We start from the raw sequence: 17143 nt of genomic DNA, 5'->3' as shown, positions 1-17143 counted from the left end.
CATCAGCTCGTGTTGGAGAGCTCTGTGGTGGTAGTTTACATTCCCACTGTTTGGCTGATCGGGCAACAGAAAATGAGGAAGTCCAACAGAGAGAAAAATGAGAACCTTGCAGAGGATTCTTGTGACATATGGAAAGAGAATTGGTTTGACAAATACGAGCATAGACTACACCACTTGGATCACGTTACTATGTCATGCTTTGTCCCAAATTACACATACAGCACTAACAGGATCTGCAAAAGAAAGACAGTATCCAAGCATAATATGCCATTGAAACTATGACATAGCTCATGATCTCAACGAGTACAAGTGCAAGAGGGTAACACTGCACATTCCATTTCAATGAGAAAAGAGGTACTGTCAGAGATGGCATATGTCAAGATCCATGATGACAGCATAAATTGTATGTATCATATGGGCATTCGCAAAATGATGAAAACTTGTAAGGCAGTGTGTCAAGACAATGAAAACGCGACCCTGATGAAGCACGCGATAATGACCTGCATAGCCTTGTTACATGACTGCGAGAAGACCCCTTTCAAGACGTTTACAATCATCCAGACAGTGAGATGAATGAGGATCTAAAGCTCGCCACACTCAATCAACTCGGAGCAATTGCAGAGGAAAGCAAAAACTTAATAACCAAAGAGGACTTTTGTAACTTAATGAGAATGGCCAATGACAAGCAAAAGATTTTACTCATGCATGTAATTTGGAGTTTTAACTGCAAACCAATTCAGATATTCTTGACTGGCCCTGCTGGTTGTGGCAAAACATTTCTGATTTGCCTCTTGATGTAAATATACAACCACTTCAGCAATACTGATGAGTATTGTACTGCCTACATTACATGCACCTCAACTGGTAAGGCTGCCACTGAGATTGACGGAATGACTGTGCACAAGATAGCCCTCAAGATATCCACTTTAAGAAAACTGCCTCTGTTGATGGAAGTTGCACAACAATACAGATCGCTGTTTAAGTATGTCAGAGCACTAATAATCAATGAAGTTGGTATAATCAGTGCCGGGCTGCTGTTGCAAATGGACAAGAGTCTAAAACAGATAACTGTAAATGTCAAAACGAGCTTTGGTGGGCAAGACACGTTCCTAATCAGGAACTTACATCAGCTGCCTCCATCGCGCGACCCCCGGTCTATAAACATATAAAGCAGCGTCCGTGTCATCAGCCCCACTCTCTGGCACAGCCTCAAATATTACGAGCTCAATCAAGTTATGTGCCAGTCGAACGTAGTGTTCTCATCTGTGTTAAACAAAATCGGTAATGGAGCTAAATTAGATCAGATGAACAAGAACTTATCAAATCATGTTTCTTCGCTTGGGAGGAAGCCAATTGCCTTTGCCTAAATGGTATATGACTCTACTTGCGAAATAATTTTGTCAACGAGTACAACTGCACAATCCTCAGTGCTGCAGAGGAGAAAGTGGAATCAGTTGCACAAGACATCTTTGTGGGTTGCACGAACACAGAGCAAGAAGCATACGTTCACCGCAAATTCTATAAAATGTCAGTTATTGACACTGGCAGATTACCCTACAAGCTCCCACTGGTCATCAGAAAGCTGTATATCACCACTACCAATGTGGACGTTACTGATGGGCTCACTAATAGCACCGTGGGTAAATTATCCAAGATCAAATACAACGGTGGCTCGAATTTACCATCTCATTTAAGATTGCAAAGTTAGTTCGTACGAAGGCGGCGCGAGATACATGCAAGCAAAAATCAATCCCGTAGCTGTGCTGCTCACAAGACAAACCGCAAGTATATTGTTGAACAACAGCCGCACAATCTGTGTCAAAAGAAATCACTTTCCTCTCATACCAGCTTGTGCAATGACAATACACAAGTTTTAAGACGGCACAGCACATTCGATACAGTGGTTTACGAGTACAAAAAGGGGTGTGAACAGCAGCTGGTTTATGTCCCTCTGTTGTGCATAACTGACATCAATGGACTTTACATTGTCTTGCCAACTAGCGACAAGAGATTCTACCACAGCTTGAGATATGCTACATTCACCATCTCTCTACAAAATGAGTTTTCCAGGCAACTAATCGACTACAAACAAGACAGAACAGCTTGCTTGAATTCAGTTAAATTTAACTCAATGCCCATTAGACATTGTAATTATGCATAATCATATGATGCTTTACAGAAATGAAAGCTGAAGTTTTAGTTTTGAATGCTTGATAATGACAACTCCGTTGGTATTTACTTGGAATAAGACAGAGTTTGAGAGAGAGAGAGAGAGAGAGAGAGAGAGAGAGAGAGAGAGAGAGAGAGAGAGAGAGAGAGAGAGAGAGAAGAGCTCTCTCCATGAGCTATTCCAAATTTTTCAGCATAACATTCTGATGCAAACCAGAACATGCAAAGTAGCCCACAAATACACTCTTCTACAAATACACTTCATGGATATCAGTAACAAGCTTATTATTCAGATTATTAAAATAATAATCTGAATTCAAATTTCTATATAAAGAGTGACAAAGTAAACAGGTGGTTGTGAAACAAAACAAAATTTCCTATAAATGAGAAGAAATGTATTAGGAGTGTGATTTAAATTAGGAAAAAAAAGTAACTAATATAATTTTTAAGCAGCTAATGCCACCCATTATGCAAATCCATTATTCATTAATGTATTTTGAAAACGAAATGCACAAGGCATAATCCTTATGGGTTTTGATAATTAACTATATAGTATCAGTGTAAATACACCACCCAGACAATCGTTTCAAAGATATTGGGCTTCATCATCAGTGGGCGGGCAGGTCCCAGGAATACAAGCCATCACAGTTGCGAAGTTAGTACCACTGAAAATAAATAACAGTAGTCTTCTCTACTAGAGAAGCGTTATTTATTTGAAGTAATGCAATAGCAGCTATCTCGTTGTGAAGGCAACCACAATATGAGATACAATTAAAACGATGCCCTCTATGCTACATACGTAGCTCAAGCTTATGGGTTAACTATGGTGTATTTACACCGATACTATATAGTTAATTATTCATTAAAAACTGCTGTGACTGTTTTCTGAATGGAAATTAACTTACGTTACCTGGATGTTAAACCCCAACAGCTGCGTAAGACCAATATTTCTATAGGCGTTTAACATTCACAGTCAGACATTTCCAATTTACTGCTTAGCTTCTTGTTTATACATTCATTCACCACTTGACAAAAGGTTGCTAATAAGGCTATTTGCTGTCTGATGATGGAACGAATAAGTTCCAAAACTGGTTACAGCAGTGTCTCCAGTTTCACCCTAATGGGTGAGGTTATCAGATTAAAAATTACATTAGTTACTCTAAATTGACTAGTGTGGACAGCCAAAGTGCTGTCATCCTCACTGGAGAGACAACAGCATCTCCTGACAATTGACTGCAAAAGTTAATGCACAGAAGCATTATTTTAGAGGCTGTTTCAAACATGAATAATAATTATACTTATATAAATCTGGATTATACAGCGCATCCAGTCACAGCTTTCATTGCTATAAGGTTGAAGAAGTATTAAAGTTCCCATTTTAGGCCTTTTCAGATGATACACTGAGCCCACAATCTTTACTGTTAATGTTATTGGTAAAACAATCTTTTAATGTTCAAGTTAGAATTTTATATTGTTTAGGACTTTTTATAATACATCTCTTGCAATGTGGCTATCTTGGAGTGAAAAACAGAAACATATTTTTTTTTCTGTACACATGCTTTCTCAAGCAGAAAAATACAATAAATAAACCAATAAGCATATGCAGCATTTGTATGATTCATAGGCTAAAACTGAATGCTGCCTGGTTTTATTTTACATATTATAAAATCTTATTTCTCAGCTTATAATTAAGTAATCTATATGTACCCACATTGTCTATACACACTTAACTATAAATTCATTTACATCATGTAATACTTCAATGTACCGTTAAGCTCATATTTAACTTATATTATATATTTAATCTACTTATCCAAAAACTCACCACATTCATATATTGAATTTCTTTCCTAATTTAAAAATTTAGACCTTTGAACTTTTGTTACACAAACCTTTAACAAAATTGATACCTGGAATTTTAAATAACTTACATTTTTCCAATGAAGATAATGTGCATATATAGAAACTCTGCCAACAATGACTGTATAATCAGAACTTTTAGAAGAAACTTCCAAAGGAGGATATAATTTTTTTCTAAGCACTAATTCAACTCTTGCTTTGGCATCAGCAAGTGATGACTGCACATCCAGAACAGAAAAACTGAAAGGATCTTGAGGAAATTCTTCCTGAAAAACAATATAATAACATGAATAATGAAAAATATATTAAGCATAATTTCAAGTCCCTAAGAATTTATAGTTATACTGTCATGTCTATGAAATTTCTCTTTTGGGCATTAACTCAAATAAAATTTAAACTTTTTAGATACCATACAAAAACATTTTACAATTCAATTGTCATTACTGAATACACAGTAGTCACAAATTGTACTAATATTCCAACACTATCATTATATCCAATCAAGAAAAACTTTGTCTGCAAAGAGTCCTACCTGCCTGTATGACTAATTTTTGTAGCAATTAAGTTCAATGAAATTTCTTAAACTAAGCAACTGCTTCTTAAAAAATTGCAAATATTAAAAAAAAAAAAAAAAAAAAAATGAAAAAAAAGACAAGTTACTCAGATATTTTTTTTAAAAAAAGCAAAATACAATAATGACCCATAAGTAAGGATATGTGGGAATATTTGCAATACTTCCAAGGTTTTTTGTCCAAATTTCTCAACTAAAAGTCCTCTATCTAAGATTGACTAATAATAATCGCAGTTGAAGAGGACTTTAAGAATTCCTTCAACCTCTGATGGGATTCAAATACAACTCTTTCCAAATGAGTGACAAGTGGTGAAACCACCATACTATAACAAAGGGCAACTGCTGAATAAGGTAAAAATGACCAAGTATACAGAGCAACTGCAGATGTGCCTACTTAAGTGTTAAGTACTTTCATTAACTTTTTTATTATTATTTTTTTTTTTTGACTGCTGTAATATTCTAAACATTGTAAGTTTACTACATATTTACCGTCTGTTAAAAAACATAAGTGAAAAAAGAAATCCAGAGGAGTGACACTGATAAGTGGCATAAAACAAAGGGTTCGTGGGACAGGATTCAGTTTTGTGGGCTGAAAAAGTCTCAACAGACCAGGCATCTGTGTAGGAACCTGATTGAGCTATTTAAGACTTGGAAAAATTTGAGCAAAGAAAAGTAGCAAAATACAGAACATGCACTTAAACTGAGGAAGTAAAGTAAAAATATAAAAAAATTCTTTTTTATGGGTGGTATAAATTACCACCTATTCTTGTAGAACTAGAGCTAACCTAGAGGATCACAGAAACTGACTTCAAATTGTATGATATATACAAATCAATAATTTTACCAAGAAAAATCTAACACAGTATCATGCCACTTTGCAGTGCATGCACTATTTATATTATATCACAACCAAACTGGTTTGCATTTTGTGGTGTAGCACATCCTCAGTACACAGTGACACCTAGTCATCTATAACTCTTAATGATTTAAGGCCAAAAGGTGTTGTCAATCTTCAGGAAAATAAAATTTTCAAATGCAATTGTAATTTATTTCCCGATACCATATAAGTAGCCTTTAATATAAAATAATGAATTTTCAAAAATTTTGTGACAAGGATATTCTGAAGGCATTTTCATAATTGTGGGGGAGGTGGAGTTCATTAAAAAAGGTCTTACTTTACAGGAAAAAACATGAATGAAATGAAAAAAATAATGCTATTAATAAATCAGCAATACAGAAGAATCTCGATAGTTTGAGGCGAATGGGAGATGACCTCAAACTACCAAAAAGCTTGAATTATGTAAAGTATGCTTAAATTATGAATTATAAAAATTTAAATTAAATTAAATTATAAAGTATGCTTAATATATACTTAAATTATGTTCTCAAATGTATCCTCAAACAAAAAAAAAGAAAATGTATAGAATTTTATTAATAATGCTTTAAATCTACTTTAATTATATAAAATAGAAAAACTCTCCTAATTTAACCCTAAACATTTTTTTATTAGGCTTGTTTTATTTTTGAAATTGCGATTGCATCTTTACCACAAAATCGTGTCATCTTTTTAGAAGCAGAAAATCAGTTGCTGCTCTTTCCACTGTTCTATGTAGCATACTGTTACTTCAAGTGCAGCTAGTCCTTCAGTACAAAGAACTGTCTCATTTGATATTGACTTGCTTACTTTCATCACTGCTTTTGTTGTCTGATTTTTTTTTTTTTTTTTACTCTATCTCAACTATGGAATTGTCTGATTCTGTACTGCTCAACTTGGTCTTACCATTCTCTTAAAACATTCTCATTAGACTGTTCACACACTCTCACTGTCTTCTGCCATCTCTTATCCTGGATTTTTGATCCAGGATGAGAAATGGCAGAATGCACCATCGGCCAATTTCTTTTTGACTTTTTCTAGAGTTTTCAATGACAGCTGGAACCAAGATTCAGTTATCCAATATAGACCATCCTCCACATTATTTTTTTTCAGTAGCCAACAATACTATCTTCATTCACTGTTGCTTCAACAACTTTTGTCAATATTTCCTTTTTAAACACCAAATCCCCCTGTTCCATTGGCTGTACCAAACTGATTATGTTAGGCAGTAAGAAAATAGCAAGAATTCCATCACTAGTCAATTCTTCATTTTACTGAGAAGATACATTGTTTAGTATCTAGAAAGATAATATAAAGTTTAGTATTTAGAAAGAAGAAGGCTTTCTCTTTTAAAAATTTCTCTGTTTTTGTAAAAAATTCTTCATCTTCAAAAAACACTGTTGTCTGAATTGCTCATGTTCTATCCAAAATATTTCCTGGGCTTCAAATGATGATACTGGCAAGGCTGTAAAAGAGATGTGATTTAAGGCCAAGGGTTTAACTGATCTGATTTGCTAATAAAAGAATTACAGCAAGCAGGTATAGTCATTCTTTCTTGATATATATATATATATATATATATTTTTTTTTTTTTTTTGTGGCCTAGAGTTGCTGTTTCTTGGCAAGAAGCTGGGTAGAAGCATTTTATAGTTTAATCCTGTCTCATCACAATCATAGTTGGTTAGTTGTAAGATTCTCATTTCCATGAGGTTTATTAATGTATATTACACCATTTCAACTGATTTTAAGTCTGACACAAGTTTTTCCCACAAATATTCACTTGCACCATCCCACACCTTTTCTTCTATCTGTCTAATCAGCCTCACTAGCAGTAAAGCCACTATTACTATCTGGGAGTTGTTTCTGGAAATTAAATACTTTTGCTTGAAGCAGTGGTCATGTCATTAGTCTTCCTTTCAATCTCTGCTGTGAAAACCACAGAAACATGGCTTCACTGGATTTTTGTTTTTTTTTGAATTGGACTTTATTCGTGGTTTTTCAGAAAACCAAGGCATCTTCAGGACATTTATCAATTTTTGCTCTGTTTTCACTGCTAATCCCAACAATAACTTCTCCCAAAGTCAATTCTGATGTCGACTTTTATGGTTTTTGCTTCATTTAAGCCTTTAAAAGCATCAAGATTGACTTCCAACAAAACATATTTTCTCTTACTTTTATCACTATTGTTGTTGTTGTTTGGTTTTTAGGAGCATTAGCAACTAAGGCCATATTGCTCCGTGAATATGCGGTGGTCATTCCCTGACCTTTCCGTATTTGGTGGTGACGGGCTCGAACCCCGGTTTAATCAAGAAGCGTGTGCTACGCACTGCTGCTCCTTCCCACCTGGCTACGGAAGCGCCTTTATCACTATGTGGTATGTTACAAAATATAAGAAACTTAATCACATAACAGAAACAAAGCAAAAAACATACATGTAAAAAACAATTCTAATAAACAAAATGAACAATAAAAGACACGTGTGTACATAACGACTGGCATACCTCAACTTAATTCTATTTTAGGAGGAGAGATGAACTGGCAGATGGTAAAAGAAAAAGGATCTTGGTGACAGCTATTATTACCTCTGGCTACAAGAAAACTTAAATGAATGGGGCTCAAACAATTGAGTTTCTACTATATTAATATTGCAGATTTAGCCAATCCTTCATTAAAAAACTTTTGTTTCTCTAAGAAAAATTAGAGATGATGCTAATTCATCTTTGGGAAATCTAGCTATCAAGAAGCACAACTGGTAGATGACTTAATAGAGGCAGGTCTGCATTCACATTGCACATTTTGTTGACTCTAGAGTATTCAATCATATGCAGCAACTTTAGCAATTCAGAGATAGTTGACTCGAATGAAAGCAGACTTTAATGATGACTCAAGATTCTGTTTAGGGAATGGTGACTTCACCCATGTGTGAAGGTGCCCTAATGAAAGAGATGTTTTTTTTTTTTCCTGTATTCAACAAAGATATACATTTCTGTACAATTTTACGGCAGTTTCCTTCTTTTTTTTGTTCAAAATAATCACAGAGGTTACCATAACAATTGGACCTTTTAATTTGTCGTTTCTTCAACAGATACGCAGTTATTTATTCCACAACAATGCTTAACTCCATAATGATAACGTTGTCAGACAGTTTATCTACAATGTCTACATGCATCCCAGTCTGCTAGATTCCAATTTTTTTTCTTATTGTGTTTCCATCTGGGATATAATGTAAAGGAAACATAGCACTATGCTTCAACCAGCCCAAACCCCAGAAGTTTTAAAGGATGCGTTAAGCCAGCATGGAGGGATATTCCTCAGGAGGATATCAGGTACCTTTCTGAAGCAATGCCAAGATGCATAAAGGCATACATCACTGCCAGTAGGGGATAATACTTCTTACAGATGTACACCAGTTCTCTACATTAAATAACAATTTTTATATTCTGATGTTTTGATAATATCTTGTTTTTACCCTTACCCACTTGTATACTAAACAAAGAAATAAACCTGCACTTTTAGGGTGAGAATGTTTCTGAAAATTAGTAAACTTTTTAAGAATACATTCTTTAAAAGAGGAATATTAGCATTAGGATTAGCATTAGTAGAGGCATTTGATGCAAGAAAGCAAGCTTATGCAGCATCAGCCAAAAAAAAAAAAAAAAAAACCCCACTTCCACTTCACCCCTCTGTTCGTTCAAAATACCTGTCCAGCTGAGCCTTAAACTTATTTAGGCTATCAACCTCCACCACAAGGGATGGAAGTCTGTTCCACCAACCAACCACCCGCTGGCTAAAGGCAAATTTCCGCACGTCTATCCTACATCTGTCTTTCCTCAATTTGAATTTATGCCCTCTCAGGTGATTTTTCTGAGCTAGAGGAAGAATCCCATCAGCATTGAGCATGCTTAAACCATTCAAGGCTTTATACACCTCTATCAGATCACCTCGCTGGTGCCTAGTCTCCAGACACTGTAATTTGCAAAACTTAAGCCTTTCTTCGTAAGAGCACCCCTTTGTTCCATTCACTAATCTTGTTGCCCTTCTCTGTACTCGTTCCAGCAGCTCTACATCCTTCTTGAAATGAGGCCTCCAGACCTGTATACAGTACTCTAGGTGTGGCCTGACCATCGCCTTATACAATGGAATAATCACCTCCTTATCCCTGCTGGAAAAATTCCTGTATATCACTGACAATACTCCATGAGCTACTCTTGCAGCCCTTCTGCACTGCTCAGAGAACTTCATATCTGCCTGCACAACCACCCCCAAGTCCCTTTCATTCTCTACCACTGTCAGTGTAGTACCACAGAGTTGATACGTTGCTCTGGGGTTGCTGTTTCCCATGTGTAGTACTTTACATTTATCAATGTTAAACTTCATTTGCCACCTCTCAGCCCATCTGCTCAACCTTTCCAGACCCTGTTGCAGCAGCATAGTGTCAGTAGTGTCCTTGACAACCCTGCCAACCTTTGTATCGTCTGCAAACTTGGACATTAAGCCCGATATACCATCATCAATATCATTTATAAATACAGAAAACAATAATGGACCCAACACTGAGCCCTGAGGGACTCCACTAATAACATCAGTCCACGATGAGCAGTGTCCATTGATTACCACTCTGTCTTCTCCCCCTCAACCACCCCTTTATCCATAGCAGCAATTTGCCTCCAATGTCACACTGCTCCAATTTGTGTAGCAGTCTTCCATGTGCAACAGTATCAAAAGCCTTTCTAAGATCCAAGTATATAATATCAAAGTTATTCCCTGCATCCAGTTCTTTTGTGACTGCGTCATAGTATCCAATCAAGTTGGTCAGGCAAGACTTCCCCTTAACAAAACCATGCTGTGTCTGAGCTATAACTGAAGTCTTGTCTAAATGATCCTGCAGTGCTTCTTTAACCATTGCCTCCATTAATTTTCCTGGAACAGAAGTTAAGCTCACAGGTCTATAATTACTTGTGTCAGCCTTTGATCCTCCTTTGTGAATTGGGGTCACATTTGCACATTTCCAGTCTATGGGTACCTCCCCTGAGTCCAAGGAAGCTCTCATAATTATGGCTAAGGGTTTGCTTACTTCCTTTGCTGCCTCCTTTAATATAACTAGATAGATCCCATCCACCCTGGGTGCCTTTCTTGTGTTTATCTTCAACAGTTTCTCCTCCACTTTACTCCCAGTTATTTCAAGATTCTGTAGCTTACTGCTAGAGTTGAATACACCTCTGGCATTCCCCTCGCTGAATAACTCCTCATGTGTGAATGTCGATGCAAAATATTCATTTAGTTTGTTAGCTACCTGAGCAGGATCATCAACACTTGACCCATCAATATCAAGTGGACCAATCTGATTCACCCCCTTCCTTCTAGAGTTTACATAAGTAAAGAACTCTTTGCTGTTTTTCTTTGCATCCCTTGCCAAGGATTTCTCGTAATCTGCCTTCGCCTGCCTAACCTCCTTTGTAACTTGGTTGCATATCAACTTGTATCTATCATAGGCTTCTGTGTCATGTGTTAATTTGTAAGTATCCCATGCATTTTTCTTCTCTGCCATATGCCTCATTAGTTCATCCGACATCCATTTTGGCCTAAACCTTGAACAATATTTCTTAGTTGGTATGTAAAGCCTAGTAGCTTCCAAGATAAGTTCTTTGAATGCTTCCCATTTTGAATTTGCTGTTGGTAACATCATCAGTTGGTCCCACTGTATAGAATTTAAATACTGTCTCAGTCTATCGTAGTCGCCTTTACGGAAGCAATAACCCTTCCCTTTACCCCTAATGGTAGTTACCTCTTTGAGTAAATCCCACTTCAGCACACTGTGATCACTGCCACCTAGTGGTTCATTTATCTGCAGATTCTTAATGCATGAAGAATCACTGCTGATAATCAAATCAAGAGTATTACTCCCTCTAGTTGCCTCCCGAACATGCTGATATAGAAAACAATCATCCAATAAATCCACAAAAGTCCTGCTAGTGTGTGAGTAACCAGCCCCCAAATTCCAGTCAATATCTGGGAAATTAAAATCTCCCATTATAAGACACTCTGATTTACTGGCCCACTCTATTTCCCTGTACAGTTCCTTATTATACTCATCAGAGTCATTAGGCCTATAGCACACTCCTACTCTCAATTTTGATCTCCCAATGTTTATGTCACACCAAACTGACTCCACACTGCACTGTCCAGCGATGTCGACTGGCTTCACTTCCTTGGTTTTTATGTGTTTCTTAACTAATAACATAACCCCTCCTCCCTTCCTATCCTGTCTATCCTTTCTGTAGACGTTGTACTCCCCAAATTGCAGTTCTGCATCCCTTATATCTGTGTGACACCACGTCTCTGATATCCCAACAATATCTGCCTTCGATGTTTTGAGCAATACCTCAAATTCATCAAATTTATTTACTAAACTCCTAGCATTGGTGTACACGCAAGTATACCTGCACCTGTTTCTATTCTTAGCTACCCTAACACAACCCATGTGTTTACTTGTACCGCAATGGCTCCCAGCAGTCTCTGAAATACCATGCATCTTGTTTTTCAGGCTTCTGCTCATTCTAATAGAAGCAGTGCAAGAATCTCTTTCACCTCTGCCAGTGGCTACTGTCAATCTATTGGTCTTTTGGTCTTTGCTATATCTGCTACAAAAATTCTGTTTATGCTGATCTAGCATGGAGATCTATTTTTATTCATGGTAATAATATTATACACAATTGAAATGGCAACTTCAATAAAAATAAATGATAATAAATTAGCAAATCATAAAAAACACACCAAGGAAATTTTTTTAAATAAAACAACATCTATCAAATGTATTTTCATATTACCTGAACTCTGATTGTAAGAGAAAACAGCACATCATTAAAATGAGGCATTCCATTATCAACAGAAGCAGCCATAAACATTTTATTAAGAAATTTTTCGAGAATAAATTGCATTTCTACTTCTGTTAGGTAAGTATAAAGTAGTATGTTATGGGGATATTCTAGTACCTATAAAAACACAAGAAAGCAGTATTCAGAAAAGTGACATACCATTTTATTAGATATAATTGTGCAAAACTGTACATTACACATATTCTGGAAACTACACAAACTCTTATCTTTTTTTAAATTCATATGCATAAATAAATAATTGTAATTTTGGGTTTATCCACTAAGATTATTCCTTTTCTTTTTATGGCAAGTACAACAAAATTACACTAACTACAACAGCAGAAAAATTATATATTGTGGTATGAATAATGTCTAAACACACACACACAATAAAATATTTTTTACCACTAAAGACTAGCCATTCGTTAAATTCAAACAGCCATAGTTCCATAACTGTTCAAAATTAAATACATATTTATATGAACTTTTTTTCATTTTTCAGATCCTGCATTAATCCTCAACCATACTCTATTCATAAAGGGGTAGAAGTAGGGGTGTTATAAGTGAATGCTAAAAGTAGGTGAAATAAGTAAAAGAAATAGGATAAAAATAGTATTCCATTCTTCTTCAAGCCGTTGAATAGATTGGATATAAAAAAATTAGAAACAGAATGCAAAAGATATAAAAGGCAAAAGTTATAGTATCTGACAATAGTATTCTTACATATCAAGAGCATAACAGCCTATCCTATAAGATGGGGTCCCAGTAAATCAATTCTTTACTGATTTACCAGGACCCTATCTCGTGGGATGGACAGTTATACATTTGATATATCTGAATACTATTATCAGATATGGCTTTTGTTACCTATTTCTAATTTTTTATATGATCTAATATGATCTAATAATTTTTTATATGATCTTATATGATCTAATAATTTTCCATGATCTAATAGAGTATTTGAAGAGTGGGAGTGCTATTTATACCCCTTATTTTGCCTAATTTCAACATTTATTTATAATAAAAAAAAATAAATAAATTATCTGTTTATACTCCGGGACGACTAAACGGTCAGAGGAGTTCACAAGATAGACAGAATACAAGAAACAGCACCGTATTCAGAAGTCACGGGCTTGAACCCCGGTCACTCAAGGCACGTGTACTTATGCACCCGCGCGCCTGACCACTAGGCTACGGCAGTCTCAATACCTTCAACTCTTTCCCTACTTTATGTATAGATTATAGTTGGATTTGATTTGTAAATACTGGTATATTCTGCTATCTGCCAGGCTAGTTGCTATTCTGCCAATAAGTTTTTAAACTGTTGCAAATATAGTATAATTTACTCCTTATAACCAATGATATTGGGGGCCAATCTTTAGGCCTAGCAATAACTGGTAGATAAAAACCAGTTAGCTACAGCTAATTGTGGTTTGGATACAAATGGTGCTATCTCTTGATAAAGTACCATTTGACGTATTCTGTAAACAAATGGCCTTTTGTATACATAATTTACTGATTTTATTATGCAGGGCAGGGCTCTGCACATTGTTTTGGCTCAGATCATATATGTATCAAATTATGAGTTTATCTCTCTCTCTAACAAAGAAGTATGCTTATATAAGAGCATACCTCTCTATTAGCTACGTACATAATACATATATCCCTATTTTACAGGCTGATGTAATGTTAGGCTACTTCATATTACTTTCCATTATATTTCTTGTATCTGTTATAACTATTTAACATCTATAAATGATTTATCATATATATATATATATATATATATATATATATATATAAAAAACATTTTTTAATCATAATACCAACTGGATAAATTGGAGAATTTAGAATAAAAGTATTAGGGGTGAAAACTATACTTATTAGCTCAAAGGGCAAGTATTTAGGTAACCTAAGCTCAAAGGGCAAGTATTTAGGTAACCTAAGTTGGACTTCTTTGTTGCACCCTATAAATAAACATATAGAATATAATAAAATAAAATGAAATAGTAAAATTAAAATGATGATATAGCTAATTATAGATATAGGGATACATTGAATGGAACGTTAACTAGGGCCAGCTCCACTCAATATATCCCATCAATAATTAGCTGCGGCTATCTGTTTCTGTTTGCCATTTGCCAGTTTTTCTATGTTCAAATATACTGAGAATTTACTGTGAATATATAGATCAAATTGGGTTAATTACTTTAGTATACATTAAATTTAGCAGAAAACTGGCAGAATTTTCACTGCTAGCCTGACAGACAGCAGTGAAATTAATAATAAGGTTTGTCACTCTCTCTTTTTCTATTTCTCATATTCTTCTACATAACTATATATATATATATATATATATATATATATATATATATATATATATATTTTTTTTTTTTTTTTTAATATGAAAAGTATTGGGACCTCTGGTAGTACTGTATGGGGGACTGAAGGTTTAAAAGCCAGAAAATACTTATTGATATTGGATTGAATTTCCATGGATTGTATTTTTGGGAAATACACAGGAAGGTGGCTTTGTCCAAAAAACAAATGAGGACAATAAAAAGTTAGTTCAGTGAGTTTGGACTTGAACTGTGATGGATGTTGACAACCCGTTTTCTAGTGAATAGCTGTTTAGAAGAAAAGTAACACTGAGAGCAAAAGAGGAAAGCCTAGTACTTTTAATGCAGAACTAGCAATATGTTTATGATACACCTGTGTCAAGAAGGGTTAGAAGTCAGGTTTATCCCAAGTAAAAATATATGCTCTTACCCAGATATTTGAGTGGTGCTGAAAATGAGCATAGCAGCAATGTTTCTGGAATAAATAAGGCAGGATCAAGTTTTAAGGACCATGATGTTAACTAGGTTTTACTTCTCCACACTGGAATATCAACAGGAAATTCATATTTAATGAATAGGTAAATAATCAAAAAGTTGTCATTGTTTATGGATTTAATATTTCAATAATATTTCATAGTTAATGAATTTGGTGGATATTCAAAAAGTTGTTAATGTTTGTGAAGAGCAGGGCTTGTTGAAGATGGGATGGAATGTAATGTACTAATCAGAAAAACTATGGATGGAGTTTCTACACACTGGCAGAAAATTATTAGTATACAAGAATAAGAGTGACTGGAAGTATAGAAACTAGGAGAACTTGCAGAGATCGTCAGGAGATGAGAGCGAGAGCGAGAGAGTGAGAGCGAGAGCGAGAGAGAGAGAGAGAGAGAGAGAGAAATTGGTTATTCATTGGCAAAAAGCAGAAGGCAGATCATAAGATGGATGGTTGTTTAGAAGACTTATTCCAAACATGATCAAAGCTTGGAAATATTGAAAGCAACTATTCAATTTACTCAAACTTTCTGTGGAATTTGTCAAAAGATGATTAACTTAAACCTCCAGTGAATTCACATTAATGAAATCCATATTGGTAATTGTTAATGAGATGGCAAGATTCAAGATATTGTAAAAATCTGTAGTTGCAGGATTTCTGCATTACTGTGGAAAAAGTTAAAGTGCAATAATGGAAGGGAGGAATTTGGCATCCTTTTTAGAAACTGACTGCATATGAGCAGATTTCCATGTAAAAGGAAAAATGCCAGCAAAATAAGAGAATGCAAGAAAGCAAGATTACACAGCATCAAAACACACACACACACACACACACACACACACACACACACACACACACACACACACACACACACACACACACACCATCCTTATCCTCCAAGAAACCATAAGGTTCAACTACCATTTGGACAAGAACCAAGATTCCTACTCTTAGACATTTCAGTTATTGAGGCTGGATTTGTTAATAACTTGTTCAAAACTATTACAAGGTTCAGTGTAGGCAGAAAAATAAATATGATCTGGATACAAGCCAATTTCGGTATGCTATATTCTTATGATGAACAGCCTTAACATGTTCATTAGAAAACCAGGTTTAGATAAAACGTGTGGGTTTAACATATATAACATATTCATATATGATGAATAAAGGATTTCACTACTACGATAGTAATTCCAATGAGCAATTACTCTTGTTGGAGGGCATATGCTTGATACATGAAGTTGACTGTATTGACCAGAACAAGAAACATTAATTGCTAATATTTATTAGCAATTAATGGCAATTTATTAGCAATTAATAGCAATTTATTACGCAACCATTTGTGCTTGGGGGGGTTCATCGTTAAAAATCATTAATTAATAATATAAGGTCATTCATTAGAAATTAATATTAAAGAACATAAATAAGCAAAATTTACTACCTACAGCTCATCGAAACTTACCTCAGACATGGAATATATTCCCATTAAAAGGCAGGAGTTGAAAATTTTTTGAGCCATCTGGTGATTGCTGTCAGCAAATATTACAACAAGAGCCCGCATTACAGCAGGATGAAGATAAAGAAATGATCCCAAATTCTCATAAAAGCTGTATAACATAAGTATCGAATCTGTGTCATTGGTATTTATCATTCTTTGAAAATACTTAGTGTAGATTGTATTTATTTCTGTCAAAAGAAATTAAATTATTTGTCAATACAAAATCTTTTAGTAAAATATACACTCATGTTATCATCAGATACAAGGTTTTATTAAAAAGTTCAAAAAAATGTTGAAAAAAATTTTTATTCATTGATCAAAACGTTTTTGGGAATGCTTTCAAGCAGTCCATAATGTTTGACTGGATTTCTTGGATCAGCTCAACTTTTCATTTTGGAAATAGCCAAAAGCTGCATGATGCCAAATCAGAGGAATAAGATAGGTGCAGCAAGATGGGAATACTT

The 17143-nt window shown here is 35.1% G+C and overlaps 1 protein-coding gene across 1 annotated transcript in view; it reads right to left on the bottom strand.

Annotated features, from left to right (window-relative positions):
* LOC150077887 (uncharacterized) overlaps window positions 1–16785 on the bottom strand; it is a 50072-nt gene extending 33287 nt beyond the window's left edge. The window contains exons 1-3 of the mRNA XM_090385047.1: window positions 16644–16785; window positions 12302–12466; window positions 4101–4295 (exon numbers count right to left, since the gene is read on the bottom strand). Coding sequence (XP_090241173.1) covers window positions 4101–4295; window positions 12302–12466; window positions 16644–16742 — 459 coding nt within the window. The 5' untranslated portion in view covers window positions 16743–16785. The remainder of the gene's footprint in view (window positions 1–4100; window positions 4296–12301; window positions 12467–16643) is intronic.
* Window positions 16786–17143: the final 358 nt, after the last annotated feature.

The sequence above is a fragment of the Mastigoproctus giganteus genome, chromosome 11, assembly GCF_048544385.1.
Source record: "Mastigoproctus giganteus isolate SK-2022 chromosome 11, ASM4854438v1, whole genome shotgun sequence".
Classification (NCBI taxonomy): Eukaryota; Metazoa; Arthropoda; class Arachnida; order Uropygi; family Thelyphonidae; genus Mastigoproctus; species Mastigoproctus giganteus.
Note: the sequence above shows the minus strand (reverse complement) of the source record. Positions and strands in the feature narration are given on the sequence as shown.